At 43.1% G+C, this 16,423-nt stretch overlaps 2 protein-coding genes across 2 annotated transcripts in view; one reads left to right on the top strand and one right to left on the bottom strand.

The window, feature by feature from the left end:
• Positions 1-10,682: 10,682 nt before the first annotated feature.
• LOC306932716 (claudin-4) lies at positions 10,683-11,378 on the bottom strand (the record flags this gene model as incomplete). The annotated part of the gene is made up of 1 exon (XM_079514621.1): positions 10,683-11,378. One exon carries the CDS (start codon positions 11,376-11,378, stop codon positions 10,698-10,700), a length of 681 nt encoding a protein of 226 aa, XP_079370747.1. The 3' UTR covers positions 10,683-10,697.
• A 60-nt stretch (positions 11,379-11,438) lies between these two features.
• LOC306932181 (S-adenosyl-L-methionine-dependent tRNA 4-demethylwyosine synthase TYW1-like) overlaps positions 11,439-16,423 on the top strand; it is a gene marked incomplete at both ends in the record, with an annotated part of 40,174 nt that continues 35,189 nt past the window's right edge. Inside the window, one exon of the mRNA XM_079513879.1 lies at positions 11,439-11,595. Coding sequence (XP_079370005.1) covers positions 11,439-11,595 — 157 coding nt within the window. The remainder of the gene's footprint in view (positions 11,596-16,423) is intronic.

The following is a 16,423-nucleotide window of genomic DNA, read 5'->3' as shown; positions in this document are numbered from 1 at the left end:
TTTTTATAAGCTTTGTTTTTTCTGTGGTGCACACGGGGGTCCTCTCCTCCTCACACAACGTGAATTCCAGCTGAGTGTGTGCTGTGGAATTCCCACAGCCCGGGGATATCTATGTCCACAGCAGGCAGAAGGTGGAGTCACCTGGGGATTGGTCAGGGAGCGTTTCAAATCCAACAACACCCCAGCCTTGTCAAACGACATTAGCTTAATCATTCAACCACCCATCGGCCCCAGTAGCTCTCTCTCTCCCAACTGTTTTGGGTGAGGTAGTTATTAATTATATTGAGCCAGTCCACGTGCTTATTTTTGAATACTTCAATCCATTTTAGACCTGCTGTATTCTGAATATCCTGTCACAATAGGGACTGAATGTCCTATCATAATGACACAATGAGGACTGAATGTCCCGGCTGTCACATTTAATGATACAATAGGAACCATGGTTGAAAATTAGCCAAGATGGTGAAACTGGCACTACTACAGAATGTCTTTGAAAATATGAAACTCAGATTTGCCCCTACTTTTTTTAATTACTGGATCAAAAATGTCTTCTTCTTTAACCATAATCCGTAACCCTAAACCTGAGGTTATTTTTTAACCTCATGTACCGTAGCGTTCCTATTCTGGGGCGCACATTTGGCGAAAACAGATTATCTACAAGCTTCAGCAATATGATGCCTTTAGAGCTTGTGTAGAGGGAAAAATGTAGGGGGCCTAGTATGAACAACATATTTGAGATGAGATGGGGGTCGACGGCCAAATATATATATAATTGTGGGGCTCCTTGACATGAAAAAGTTTAAGAACCACTGATATAGCAATCTGAGAACCCATCGTCAAAAAAGAAAGGGAAAAACAGTGCCCTCTTTTCCTCAACAGTCTGTCCCGAGAGAGACTGCTGCTATAGAAACAGGTTTTTCAGAAAACTGTCATGATTTAGAAGACATCTTTTTAGAATTTGGGCGTCAGGTCTTAAAGGACCACTTCACCACTTTTCAACCTATCTTCATATAATAGGTCCTTACTAATAATCACGATAAAATGGCACAAATTCTTTTTACTCAGTCTGTGTCTCATAGGAGGGCTGTGGGCAGTTTAGAAACCGTCTTCCAGTGACATCATCATTAGGCAGATTATTTTTTAAACAAGATGTTTTTACAAAAAAAAATCATTATCGTGATAATGCGAATTATCACGAAAATTCATTATCGTGCCCAATTTCATGATTATTAGTGAGGACCTATTATACTGTATGAAGATAAATTGAAAAGTGGTGAAGTGGTCCTTTAATGGGTAAGATTGTCCTGTGGCATGCAGGTTGAAATGAGGGAGAAACCCAGATGCAGCGTCACTTTCAGAGCAAGGACACTGATAAGACAACTCCCTCTCACTGTGTCAAACCTAGACTCTTTCTCTCTCTCTCCTTTGCTCTGTGTTTGTTCACTGGAATCATTACAGGAACCTCTATAGACAGGCTCTCTCAATACAATGATAGGTCATGTTTGTTTTGGGGGTTTTCTTTCTTCAGTCAGCGTTTTGAGTCATGAGAATTAGATGAGACAGACAGAACTAACTTCTGTCACAGAAGTTATATTTACTTCTCTTCCTGGAAGTGACACACACACACACACGCCCATCTAAACAGTATGACACTTACTTCATCATGACAGACACACAAAGTCACGCGTATGGAAGAAACGGATTCTGACTTACGAGAAGAAGAAAGAAGATAGCAAACATCTGAGCAGCACGGGCATTTCATGAACTGACATTGTATTCACACAGAGTTTTATTTGAAAAGCTGCCAGCAGTAGTGTTTGTATTGTAGTTCAAAGCATGTGGTCCAAGTTAGTCCCTTCCCAGGGTTATCAGTATAAGGCTGAGCATTTAGTTAAACAGATGGAGTAAGAACACATTAGTTCTTGAATTGAGGGAGATTTGGGCTGTTGTTTTCTCACTCTAATTTATCTGCTGTACTGTAAGGCACACATTTGTATTTGGGTAAAATCACCCCCAAAAATATGATACAAGTTTGAAAGGGGGACCGCATGTAATTCAGACAGGGCATTAGTCCGACATGCGTCCCCATGTCGGACTAGACAGGGCATTAGTCCGACATGTGTCCCCATGTCAGACTAGACAGGGCATTAGTACGACATGCGTCCCCATGTCGGACTAGACAGGGCATTAGTACGACATGCGTCCCCATGTCGGACTAGACAGGGCATTAGTACGACATGCGTCCCCATGTCGGACTAGACAGGACATTAGTACGACATGCGTCCCCATGTCGGACTAGACAGGGCATTAGTACGACATGCGTCCCCATGTCGGACTAGACAGGGCATTAGTCCGACATGTGTCCCCATGTCGGACTAGACAGGGCATTAGTACGACATGCGTCCCCATGTCAGACTAGACAGGGCATTAGTACGACATGCGTCCCCATGTCGGACTAGACAGGGCATTAGTCCGACATGCGTCCCCATGCCGGACTAGACAGGGCATTAGTCCGACATGCGTCCCCATGTTGGACTAGCGTCTGCTCCTGTGCTTGCGCTTATGGTTAGGTTTTCTCGCGCGTTTACCCTAAACGCGCGGCCCGCGCGTGCATTTTTTTAAATAGGACTGGACCTAAATTAAACGCACGCGCGGGGGTAAACGCGCGCGTTTTGTGCGCGAAAAGCCTGGTGTAGCTTGGCCGTTAGGAGATGAGGTGGGTTGTCATTTGTCGGACCAATGACTAGTCTGAACAACGTACTTGTTAGCTCTGTCATTATTAACAGATAAATCCCTATCACTCTCTTAGCTTAGGGTTAGCTTAGGTGGTTCGGGCATTTGGTTAGGATGCCTCTTGGGCAGGTGCTCGAGGCACGTCCCACTGGGAGGAGACCCCGGGGCAGACCAAGGCGCAGATGGAGGAAACTGGCCTCACTGGCCTTGGAACGCCTCAGGATCCCCCAGGAGGAAGTTACTAATGTTGCTCTGGAGTGGGAAGTCTGGAGCTCTCTGTTGGAGCTTTTGCCCCTGTGACCCGACTACGGATAAGCGATTGAAGATGGATGGATGAAGTCCCTATCACTAATTGGATATTAGGGAAGATCAAGTTATGTTTTTTATTTAAGTCTCGATCCTGTCATGCAATTTTGTTTGTAATAGATTTTTATCCCACGATTTTGCAACCCATTTTTTCATCCAGTGTCAATTATCTAATGTAATCATGGGCGCTACACCTCCTCTGCCAACCTGAGAGGGCAGCGGACTGACCTCATGCTTCCTTCTGTGCATGAGGAGTCCAAGCTATTTCTTTTCACCTGACAGGGAGGAGTTTCCCCGGCCGGACGTAGCGCGTGGAAGGAACACGTTATTCCGACCAGTTCCTTCCTTCTCCCGGGGAGAACATGCAAACTCCACACAGAAAGGTCCTTTTGCCAACCCCGCCTCGGGTATGGGCACTGATGACACGGAGGAGAGAAAACGCACCCACAGCATCGCGGGAATCGAACCCAGGACCTTCTAGCTGTGAGGCGACAACACTACTGACTGTGCCACCGTGCCCCCCCTGTCATGCAATTTGAACACACTAAAATTCAAATTGATTCATTGATTGAATACTTTAATTAGTCAAAAATGTAAACGTGGTATACAGTCAGACAAGCCCTGCTACTGGTTTCCATTGTGGTCCTATGTATTCAATTGTCAATTCCTGGCCAATCACAATTTGCGGTTTGTTCTATATTTGAGTAGTACCAAATAGTTTATACTCCCTCTCGTATTGTGACTGTGGGTGTCACTTATGTTTGGATAAGTTAGTCAGGTATGAGGGTATTACTATTGAGGACACTTGACTATTTAAAAAACTAATCCCGTTTTTAATTGCTTAACCCGCGATCTTCTACCCCGAGCCATCCCAGCCTAGCAAAGTCAAACGATTAGTCACACACGTTACCGCTGTGAAATTTGTTCTCCGCATTCGACCCATCTCTTGGAACGGTGAGCCGCAGCGTGCGCAGCGCTCGGGAATCATTAGTTGCCCAATCCAACCCATTGATGCCGAGTGCCAAGCAGGGAGGCATTGGGTCCCATTTTTACAGTCTTTGGTATGACCCCGGCCAGGGATCGAACCCCCGACCTCCCAGTTTCAGGGCGGGCACTCTAACCACAAGGCCACTGTCTGGTCGACAAAGTGGGCTGGAATTAGGTGGAGGTGACATTGAAATGGCACTAAAAACTAAGCTTCAGACGTCCCCACTTAATCCCTCTCCCTATTCCCTAGTCTCTTATTAGTACAACTCACATAGGCCTACTGTTCCGTATCATGGTAGAGGTGATGAAGTTTTCATTTAACACATTGTGTGCCCACACAACACTTTAAAAAGAAAACCCAGGGTGCCCACGTTTTACATTAATTTTTTTGACATATTTTTTTTTATAAAACCCCCCCCCAAAAAAAAAAAAAAAAAAATATATATATATTTTAAATTATTATTATTTTTGCCAAGACGCCCACAGACGTCTTAGGCTCAACACGCAGGGTAATACCCAGGACGTCCACAGACGTCTTGGGCACACGGGTAAGTGCTTTTTTTGGGGGTTAAAATAAGTGTTAACACTCCCAACGCGGATCGCGTATCAATACGTTATCAATTAATCAAACGTCGGGTGCGGATCACGTATCAATACGTTTCAATCACTTTTTTATAGCATACTTTCATTCATCTTTTTACCCACCCGGACAATGAAGAACCATCGCCCTATCATTGCTGCTTAGTCCAGCTCACGTGATCAGAAAAAAAAAAAAAAAAAAAAACCCCCCTCCCCTCCTGAAAACAGGAGGGCGGGCCGCTTTACGTGTAGAAGCCAGTGTAATGGCTGCGCCCATGCCGATCTAGTCTGTGTTTGAAAAGAATCACATTTCACCTAACCTCGCCTCACCAGGCTTTCCACCTCGGACATTTGATTCCCCCCTCCCCTCCTGTTTCTCCAGGAGGAGGATCTTGCGAGGGGGTACATGCTCTCCTCTGTCTCTCGGGAAAAAAAATGACGAACGCTGAACGGAACGCTGCCTGAACACATATGCACCAGATCGGCATTGCAATGCAACGTCTGCAACACACATGGACAGATGCATGTTTCCTTCTTCATACTGTAGCGACCAAACGATCCCCGAGCCTACAATACTACGAACTAACCACAGTATCGAGGGGCCGCCACGACAAGACAGTGTTCCGTTGGTGGATCACGTATCGCCATGCAGAGCCGTCATAATCGGAGATCGCTCAGACGTGTGATTGTAACGCTTTTTTATTCATTATAATTGTAGTGATAAGACCGCAATGAACGCGTCGGGGACGTAATCGACCCGGGTGTAATGTATAACGAACTTTTCCGCGACCTAAACCGTGGTGTTGTCATCTGTGGAAGTCATTTTTTCCTTCTCGTCGACATCACAGCCGGGTGACGCTTTTTTTTCCCTCCATCGCCCCCAAGCTGCATGCCCATAGCCTGGCTTGGCCAGCCTCATAGCGGGGATTCACTGAAGATTCTTCCCCGGAGGAAACATCAGTGAACCCTCGCTATGAGTCTGGCCGTGCCAGGCTAGCATGCCCAGGCATGTTCCCCTACACTAGCTTGAAAAACAAAATCAGCTGATGACAACGCGTCTCACCGTTATACTATAGTTCTGAACCGAACGGTGGAATGGGACTTTTTATAGCCGTACGGATCAAGACTTTTGCTGCCCAATGTGCCCATGACCCCCCCCCCCCCCAATGTTACTGCGATCAAAACAATGAAAGCAGTGAGATAGATTAGGCGAGGCGGCAATCATCATCATCATCAAAAAGAAAGCATAGTTATGAAGGTTTATAGTCAGACATTGACAGGCAGATATAACAATAAACACAATAAATATGCTATACATCCTATAAATCGAATGAAAGCCCTGAATGTGTACTTTTACGAGGAAAAGAGTAAACATTGATCCCATGTACAGTTTGTCATAAATTGGATACTGGGTGGATGCACATTGCGCCCACCAGATATAACTGCAGAGAAGACATGGACCCGAACTCAATATTCACAAAATAAGGCCTATAGCGACATATAAATACTATATACCGTATGAAACAGAAGACTCTCTGCTTTCATAAGGAAAAAAATTGTACTGTAATAATAAAAAAATCACACCCCTGTGAAGTGAGCAGTGCAACTCTACTTCTCTACTTATTCACTACAGCTCGCTATATACGGACTGAGACAGAAAGTCATGTAAAGCTTTTATTTACAGTTTGGTCTGTAAACTTCTACTGTAATAATAAAAATCACACCCCTGTGAAGTGAGCGGTCAAACTCTGTTCTCTACAGCTCGCTATATACGGACTGAGACAGAAAGTCATGTAAACCTTTTATTTACAGTTTGGTCTGTAAACTTCTACTGTAATAATAAAAATCACACCCCTGTGAAGTGAGCGGTGCAACTGTTCTCTACAGTTGCGCGGTGCAATGGTAGAGAACAGTTGCACCGCTCACTTCACAGGGGTGTGATTTTTATTATTACAGTAGAAGTTTACAGACCAAACTGTAAATAAAAGGTTTACATGACTTTCTGCCTCAGTCCGTATATAGCGAGCTGTAGAGAACAGAGTTTGACCGCTCACTTCACAGGGGTGTGATTTTTATTATTACAGTAGAAGTTTACAGACCAAACTGTAAATAAAAGCTTTACATGACTTTCTGTCTCAGTCCGTATATAGCGAGCTGTAGTGAATAAGTAGAGAAGTAGAGTTGCACTGCTCACTTCACAGGGGTGTGATTTTTTTATTATTACAGTACAATTTTTTTCCTTATGAAAGCAGAGAGTCTTCTGTTTCATACGGTATATAGTATTTATATGTCGCTATAGGCCTTATTTTGTGAATATTGAGGAGTTCACGTCCATGTCTTCTCTGAAGTTATCTGGTGGGCACAAGCTGCATTCAATAACCAATTACTGTCTAACTGTAGATGGGATCAATGTTTACTGTTTTCCTCGTAAAAGTACACATTCAGGGCTTTCATTCGGTGTATAGGATGTATAGGATATTTATTGGGTTAAATTTTATATCTGCCTGTCAATGTCTCTGACTTTAAACCATCCATAACTCTGCTCGCTGTTCAAGATAACCACTTCCAGGCAAATGCAGGTGTTGCAAAAAGGTCAATATCTCCAGAATGGAACATGGTAAAATCAAAATGTATTTTTTTAATTGAAGTGGACAAGTTCAGCTTTCTTTTGATGTAGGCGTGTGATTCTCGCTATAAGAGAACATTTTACTGTGGGCCCCCGAACAAGGCCTTTGTGCAATGTTAAATGGCAGCAACATCCAAATAGGCCTGTTGAGATCTTCCAGCAATCAAAGTGTTAAAAAGCTCTATATTGTGATAGTAGTCATTGCTATAGAGGAAGAGCGTTAGTAACAGGAGCCTCCATGTGATACCAATTTGATCCAATCAGCAGAAAGAACGCAGTCAGGATGCAGATTAAACAAGTGACGCAAAGAAATGAGCAGAGAAAATTAACTGGAACTGGAACACTTTGTGGATGATAAATGGCTACTCTCTCCTGATTGGCTGACATTTTGTCACCTACCTGAAAATGTATTTTCTGTGTATTAAAGAGCTGGAGAGACAGGGAGACCTCTGTTACTGAACAAACACTCTATAGCAATGATTACTATCACAATACAATGATTTAACTTTTTAACCCATTCTGAGCGGGAACCCCTTTTGGTGTTTTAACTAAGCATTATGTTATACTTTAGATATTGCAAAATAGCAGATCTACAAGCTCATAGCGCGCCACCGAGTGGCGCGCTATGAGCTTGTACGTATGCTATTTTTGAAAAATCGTAAAAATGCGGCACAAATCTTTGAATATGTTCTTTCAGAGCGAATGTTTTTTTTATTTTGACGTCAAGCCTAAACAATTAAAAAAAAAAATAGTATTGTGATTTGTATCGTGAGTTGATTGAATCGTTACATGCCTACTACAGTACATACATACTCATACTGTACATATACTCGCCCGGATTTTTGACATCTATTTGATCTAGACATCGGGGTGGCCAAGAATGTCTAATTATGTAATATTGAAATCCATACCACTGCTTGTGCTCTAATACATATTGCTTTGTATTCATTGCTCAATGTGACTATTGTTGGGACAGATAACAGAGGACACCCCCCCCCGGGGAGGGGGGTTCAGCAACAAAACCCCTGGGACAGGGAGGGTGGAAGGGTCAGGACTTGTATTCTCTATTGGAGCAAACGGTATGAAAGCCTAGATGACGTACAGCAGTGGTTTCTCAAACCTTTTCATGTCAAGGACCCCCAAATTGACACTGATTAGCCTGCGGACCCCCATTTGAAGAGATAACAAAAGTATCAATACTGCAATATATACTGCAACTACTCTGTTGCAAGTAGAAGTCCTGAATTGAAAATGTACTTGAGTAAAAGTATCGGTATCAAAATGTACTTAAAGTACCAAAAATAGAGAGCTCATTGTGCAGAATGTCTCATTTCAAGTTTTCAAATGTATATAAAAAATATTTTGAAAATAGCAGATCTGAGCTGAGCTTGTAGATCGTCTATTTTCAATTGACCGAAATGTATTATAGGGCTGAAGTGGTTAATGTATGTTTTGTAATAATCAAAATCTACAAAGTAACTAAAGTTTAAAAATAATTGCAGTGGAGTAAAAGTACAATATTTGCCTCTGAAATGTAGTGGAGTACAAGTATTGGAAAATACTCAACTAAAGTACAAATTACCTCAGATGTGTACTTAAAAGTAAGTACAGTACTTAAGTAAGTGTACTTGGTTACTTTCCTGCACTGTGTAGAGGCCTATCACGTTCAAAACTTCACAAGCTCCTAAACTTTGGACTGGAGGAATTGCTGTTGCTGTATCTCTGTCTGCCATGCTCAAACATTAAAAGTATTTTATTTTATGATTACTTAAATACTAATTGTATTGTGCGTTTTTGTTTTCCCCTGCACTGAACTCGTTGGAACACTTCCAATTCTATTTCATTATGATTTCATCATATTCCCAAAACCGAGAAGAACTTTAAAACCCATTTTGGGGCGGGAACCCCTTTTGGTGTTAGCATTATGTTATGCTTTAGCTATTGAAAAATAGCAGATCTACAAGCTCATAGCGCGGCACCGAGTGGCGCGCTACGAGCTTGTAGGTCTGCTATTTTTGAAAATCGAAGAACGACTGACATAGAAACATAGCTTTTTCAGAAAACTGTCAGGATGTAGAAGACATTTTTAGAATCTGATCTCAGGTCAAAATGGGTTAACACACCACTGAATGTCTGTGGGCAAGAATGTCAACATGATAGTAGCAAAAAAGCGAACGGATCAATGGGGCCTTTGTGGAAGTAGCTAGTAGTCTCTGTTATTAGTATCCCCGCTCGGAGTAGCTTTATTCCTTATCGTCTTCTCGGTGTCTCGGTTTCACTCAGTCAGGAGAGGACATAATAGGACATAATAGAACAGGAGGTATTCCTGTGAAACGAGCTGACCATTACTGCCACTTATTTGTAATGAAATGAAAAGATACTCACTTGTGTGGGTTGCAGTCCAACAAACAACCCAAATTTGTGACCAGATTTGACTGAGAGACTGCCATCGCTTTTCACCAGAGGAGAAAGACTTTTTTTAATTTTTAAAATGAGTTTATAGCACAGGCAGACTCTTCACATACTAGAGCATGTCTGAAATAAGTGTCAGAGCTGAAATCGACATGTAAATATGAAATAAATGCTTAAACATGTAGCTAGGTGTAATGTTAGAGACCACAGAAGTGAACCTTTCAAGCCTGTTTTCTCAACTCGCTGTTTTCTGCAAGACATTACTCTATAAGCCATATCTCCAAAACTGGTGGGTCAAACTGAACAACCAATATGTCAATTTGCTTTCATATGACATGAAAAAAAAATCCAATGGCAGTCCCTCAGTCAAATTTAGTCACCAATGTAAATGTTACAGTAGCCTCTGTGCCCAGGCTTTTTTTGTTTAAAAAATAATGTTACATACAGCAACTGATTCTTCCCACATGGACCAAATTGTCCACAACTGAGTCAGCAGTTAGCATTTCGCATCACCATAAGCTGAGTTTCTGATTCACACCAGTTGAAGGCTAAACTCGTTGTTCTCATCTGACCCCTTAATCAATTTTAGTTTAGTATTTCATTGTGTCAATAAAGTAAACGCACAAACTCTACATTAAATACGATGTAGTATAACTATATCTTTCACACATCAATCAAAGACACTGCGGAAGGGTTTTATTTGGTTTCTTGTAGAATTTGCTTCGATCACAAATTATTTTAATGTCAGTTCACTTCAAAATGTCACACAATAAAGGAATAAATGTCTTAAGTAAAACTATTCAGATTTCAAATCAAATACAGACATGTGTTCTCTAGAATTAGACCCACCAGTACTGCTTCACACCACTGAAGAAAAAAAGAAAGAAACGCCACTACAGAAAAACACATCTCCAGTCCAAACCCACGGAGCAGCAGGTGTAACCTCCACGTCATTCTTTATTCAACCACTGACCAATCAGAAGATAAGTTTGATAACACTGATTACCGCATCACTTCCATGCACATCATGACCCCATCATGTTGTGTCACATGTTCACACATAGTCTCTCCTGGTGTATCCGTTGACCGACATACTCTTGACGGCCGAATAGTCCACCCTGGGAGGAGGCGCGGAGCCGCCCCCGCTCGCCGCCGCCGCTGTCCTGGGCGGCCTGGGGGGGCAGGAGCAGCAGAGCAACGCTCCCCCCAGGATGAGCAGGCAGGCAGCGGCCCAACCAAAGTACAGCGAATTCCCAAACTCCCTCTTCCCCGTCTCCTCCAGCAGCGGGTCGTAGAAGTCCAGGACGATGGCGTTGGCCGTCCAGGACACGGCGATCAGCAGCAGCAGGCCGGCGGCCACGAAGGTCACCCCGGCGGCCAGCACGATCCGCGGCTTGCTGCTCACGTCCGCGCTGCAGTTGGTGCACTTGGCGCCGGCCGTGGCCAGGCCGATGCCCAGCACGCACAGCACCAGGGAGACCACGACCAGGGCGCGGGCCGCCTGCAGCTCCACGGGCAGCCCCAGCATGGAGTCGTGCACCTTGCAGTGCATCTGGCCCGTGCTCTGCACCGAGCAGTCCATCCACAGGCCCTCCCAGATCACCTGGGAGATGACGATGTTCTGGCCGATGTAGGCGGCCACGCGCCACATGGGCAGGCCGCAGGCCACCATCACCCCGAGCCAGCCGGCCACGGCCAGGATCATCCCCAGGATCTCCAAGCCCGCCGAGTACATGGCTGGCTGGAGAGCGGCCCGGTCGGAGGGAGATGGAACGGGATGATGATGAGGCCGAAGATGGTCCTGGAGGAGTTGGGGCCGGACAAGACTGTTTGTCTGCCCCGGCACTGTGAGTGTGAGATAGAAGCCCCTCTGTGTGCTGGCTGGCTCAACCCTCTTAAGATGAAGGCGATATCGGATCTCGCTGGCCCCCAAGTCCTGGATAAGGCTTTTAGTGAGAGAGAAAGAGAGAGAGAGAGAGAGAGGGAGAAACAGATTCTAGCTTCTTTATACTGCTTAGAAGACTGAAGGTGGAGTCAGCTTTAAGGTGGCATCATGTTTACTTTCAAAAAACTCTACTTGCCTTTTAGTCTGAGACATGTCCAATGTTGTCAACAGCACTCTGAACGACAGGCGCTGGTCCTGTCGCCAAGCGACACTCACAGGAAAGACGTTTTCCATTGTTAGCATTTTCACATTTAGCTTTTTTGTTCTTATATTTAAGCAAAGTCCTGTAAACAAAAAAAACTTGAAAGACCATAATTTTGGTCAGAGACAGATGTGTCCAATCCAAACCACATACACATATAGAATGACATTTCCATATGAGAATGTTCAGCATTAGAATCTCTTAAATCAATTTTGAGTACAAGCCAGACTTAAGCATACCAGTGCACCTTTAAAACCTCTACTATTTGAGAGAGAGAGAAAAAAACAACATATCTGTGACATGTCAGTAATGTTAACCTTGGTGGAAAAATGCTGAATCACCTTCTGAATGAGATCTCCAGGTAAGTTAAAGGCGAACAACGACAGGCCTTGTTTTCTGTGTTAGTCGGGTACATAATCCCTCCTGGCAGGAAAAACGCCGGTAGGCACTGAGGAAGTCGGTTTTCGCATCCTTTAACCCATTTTGGACTGAGGTCGATTAAAAAAAAAGGCTTCTAAATCCTAAAATTTTTCTGAAAAACCCATGTTTCTATGTCAGTGGTGCTCAACCTTTTTCATGTGAAGGACCCCCAGAATGATCTCTATTGGGCCACGGACCCCCATCTCAAAATAATAGTAGTTCCAGGGACCCCCCAGAAGCCAATATTTTAGTTAAAAATATTAGCTCTGAAATATATATTCAAAGATTTGCGCCACATTTTCACGACTTTTAAAAAATAGCAGACCTACAAGCTCGTAGCGCGCCACTCGGTGGCGCGCTATGAGCTTGTAGATCTGCTATTTTTCAATAGCTAAAGTAGAACAGAATGCTTAAAACACCAAAAGGCGTTCCCGCCCCAAAATGGGTTAAAAAAATAAATAAAGACTGTGTTTAAATATTCAAATAAACTGATATAAAGAATTACATTACTACTAGACTGACGCACCACCAGGTGTATTAATACATGTTTTATATTCCATTCAGTTCAATTTGACTTCATAATTTGACTCCTGGTAACCGAGTGCGATGCGCGTGATGTGCTGTTTCGGTACAAAACGTGGAATGGGGTTCAATTGCTTTGCTCCATGGAAGACCAATCTGTGCTCAACCCTCTAGCTGTTCTGACAAAGCATTCCCTTTGGGGTTTCATTTAGTAGTGCCGTCATTCACAGTACGTTTACGCTGTGTAGGAATTTATCTCACACAAACCTCTGGACAGCAGAATGCAAATAAGTCAACATTACCTAGCATTGTTGTTGGCTGACAAGCCAACTTACAATCACACCCACATGTGAACTGACTGACTAGTCAACTATAATATATGTAGGCCTATGTTTGTATTTGGGCATTTAAAGACATGGAAATTAGCTTTAGACTAAACTAATTCGGTGACACTGTGATTCCCTGACAAATAAAGTTTCAACACATTAGTAAATTGCGTTATGCCTGCAAAACCAATCTATTGCATCTATGGTGGTAAATTCTCTTCAAACAATGTTTTTAGCCTTTATTGTACAGTGGAGAGAGAGACGCGAAACACAGAGGGGGAGAGCGAGAGACAAGAGTAGGAATAACATGCGGCTGTTGGTCCGGGCGGGCGAGGAATCGAACCAGGGACTCGCTGGCATTTGGTGGTACGTGCCCCAACCGTCTGGTTGGCCAGACAACAGCCTTTTTGGCCGTGACGACGTCAAGGTTGGTTAGCGAGTTATCTGTGTCATTAAAGGTCATCATTCATTAACAAGGGTCATTTGGGGTCAGTGGTTTCACTGGTTTAGGGTAAAGATCAGGGCTATCTCGTATACCGCCCTCTGGCAGCCAGGGAAATCAACATCCAGATACGAGAAAAGAAATCTTGTAAAACAACGAGGGAATTTTTAATTATATAAATGAATCGTTGGTTTTCAACCTTTTTCATAATCAAGGACCATTATTTATTTAAGCAATTTTACACGAGAGGGTGTGGTTTAACGTGATTATTGCCACAACAGTGATGCGGTCAGGAACGAGACGTAGTAGAGTTCCGCAGTCTGGGAAAACGGAGCAGCTGAATTCTTTGTTTTTATTAGGTGTGGAGTGGTGCTCGTTTGAACCACGGCTAGAAGGCTGTTTCAACCAATCAGATTGCTTCCTCGAAACGACCTGTTGTATAATTGACATTTGAGCCACGGACCGTCATCCATTTGATGAGCTTTAGCCTCTCAGACCCAAAAAGAATATTGTGTCCACAATTCCATGTAATGCTGTATTGATGTAGTACCATTAGGAGAGATAACAGGCAAGCGTTGATCAAAATATCAGTTCTTCTACATTGTCTAATTGTGTAAACGTCTTGTAAATTGAGTAATGCAGATGTTTAACAATAATATAACTCTTGAGAGCGTAAAATGAAACCAAATGGACCCATAAGGGTATCCCTAATTAATAAACTGATTGCTCCTGTGACGCAGTCATAAATCCTTCTCTTTGACAGTATCTTTTGTTTGTGTTTCAATGATAGACATGGGCATACATGTAGTGTGAGTGACCATTACAAAAGTTCAAGGTTTTCTTTGTCTGGGCTTCTTTCACCCACAGCAGGGGTTTTCAACAGGTGGTCCGTGGACCACTGGTGGTCCGTAGATGTATTGCACGTGGTCCCTGAACATTCATGTAGGATTTGTTGATTTTTAAAATGTTCTTTCCACAAGTTGGAGGTCAAGAATTTCAACTGAAAAAGGGAGTTAGAATCTCAAGAGGGAGAAGTGCACTGGATTGAGTCAATATTAGGAAATTGTTAGAATTCAATGGACCATTGTTTGAGAAACAGTGGGATGTATACACATGGGATCCATAGCAAGTGTTACAAAGGCACTAAGCTTAGCCCAACCCAACACAACAGTGGTCCCCAGGTTGATTCCATGTCAGGGTGGTGGTCCCTTTTTCACAATCAGTTGAAAACCCCTGACCCACAGGTAGTCATTTGGTTTAAGTTGTAATGTATAAACGCTCAGACATAACTCACATTGTTACAGTATGATGAACTCCATAAAGATGCCAACCACCTCACATCTTTACCCCTCCCACAATCTGACAAACATCAGCAAGAGGCTCACAATCTCTGCTACCTGTTCACACTTTTACAGCCAGGGGGAGCCGTTGCTGCATCCCGGGCTTTTCCTGCTTGCTCTGTGCCTGTCTTGTATTGTGTCAACTAATAATAAATGAGTGATTGAATACTTTATTAGCAGTTACTTTGCAAAGACGGGCATAGGAAAGTACAGTTTAATACAAGGTCTGCTAATAGGCTTAAACACCCAAGAAAGCACTGTCTTTTTTTGTACTCAATCCATCAGTGTCATTGTCTGTCTGTCTGTCTGTCTGTCTGTCTGTCTGTCTGTCTGTCTGTCTGTCTGTCTGTCTGTCTGTCTGTCTGTCTGTCTGTCTGTCTGTCTGTCTGTCTGTCTGTCTGTCTGTCTGTCTGTCTCTCAGTCTGTCTGTCTGTCTGTCTGTCTGTCTGTCTGTCTGTCTGTCTGTCTTGTTTTCCTGCCTGCTTGAAGTTTGCATTCATAAGTCAGTTCAACTTTAAAGAATTCTCTGGAGGTTACTTCTCCGAAGTAAATATACCACTGATGATGAACACAATCTGACATGATGACCCTTTTGATCGTTTTGCAACATATTAAGATTGTTAGCTTTTGGTACTGTATTTCTGGATGGCCAGAGATGAGAGTAGACATTATTGTTGATCAGTTTCAGTTGAAGTGAACCCTTATTCAATGGAATGGATCCAGTGGGCTGTAAAACCTCGTACCATTCGAGGACAGCTTACTGAGCTTAGGGTGTGTTTCCCAATGCTCCCATGTCTCGAACACACACACACACACACACACACACACACACACACACACACACACACACACACACACACACACACACACACACACACACACACACACACACACACACACCCTCCACACCACAGAGAGCATCTCTGAGCTGATGTTTTGAATCAAAACAACTGAGGTCATTGGTTTATAAGTAGACAGCCTTTGTGATAGATTTAAAGTGAAGTCTATTGAACAACGCCTCCCTGTGGTAGAAGATGGAAAAGCATGTGGAGCTGACCTACATTACAGTAGTCTCTCAAAACAGACTCAATGGAAAAGAGGGTGCTGTTTTTCCTTTTATTTTTTGACGATGGGTTCTCAGATTGACATTACTGTAATATTAGAAGAACCCTGATTTACATATTTAGCATTATCAATACATTATCAATACATTATCAATACATTATCAAATACTGTATAACCGAATATATCATGGAAATAATAGTCACATTTAGTGGTAGTGGTGTGTATTTTTATCGATTCTGACATTTTCATATTATGGAAGTGAAAGTCAGACAGATAAAATAATGTACATCTATCTATAGATAGTAGTAGGATGTACCGCGGCCATTTCACTTAGTTTCTCATACCTTTCCCCAACAGACAAATCAGCATTTGAAGCACATACTCTTGTCAGTGACAACTGACAAGCGGCAGGTGCAGGTATTTAACGGCACCTTTTTAACCTGTAAAGGTATACCTGTTGCCACTTGAAGAGCACTTGCTCGCCTACGGTGTGCAGTGCACTTGTCATGGGAGTGGGA

The sequence above is a fragment of the Electrona antarctica genome (genome assembly GCF_951216825.1).
Source record: "Electrona antarctica genome assembly, chromosome: 11".
Taxonomy (NCBI): Eukaryota; Metazoa; Chordata; class Actinopteri; order Myctophiformes; family Myctophidae; genus Electrona; species Electrona antarctica.
Note: the sequence above shows the minus strand (reverse complement) of the source record. Positions and strands in the feature narration are given on the sequence as shown.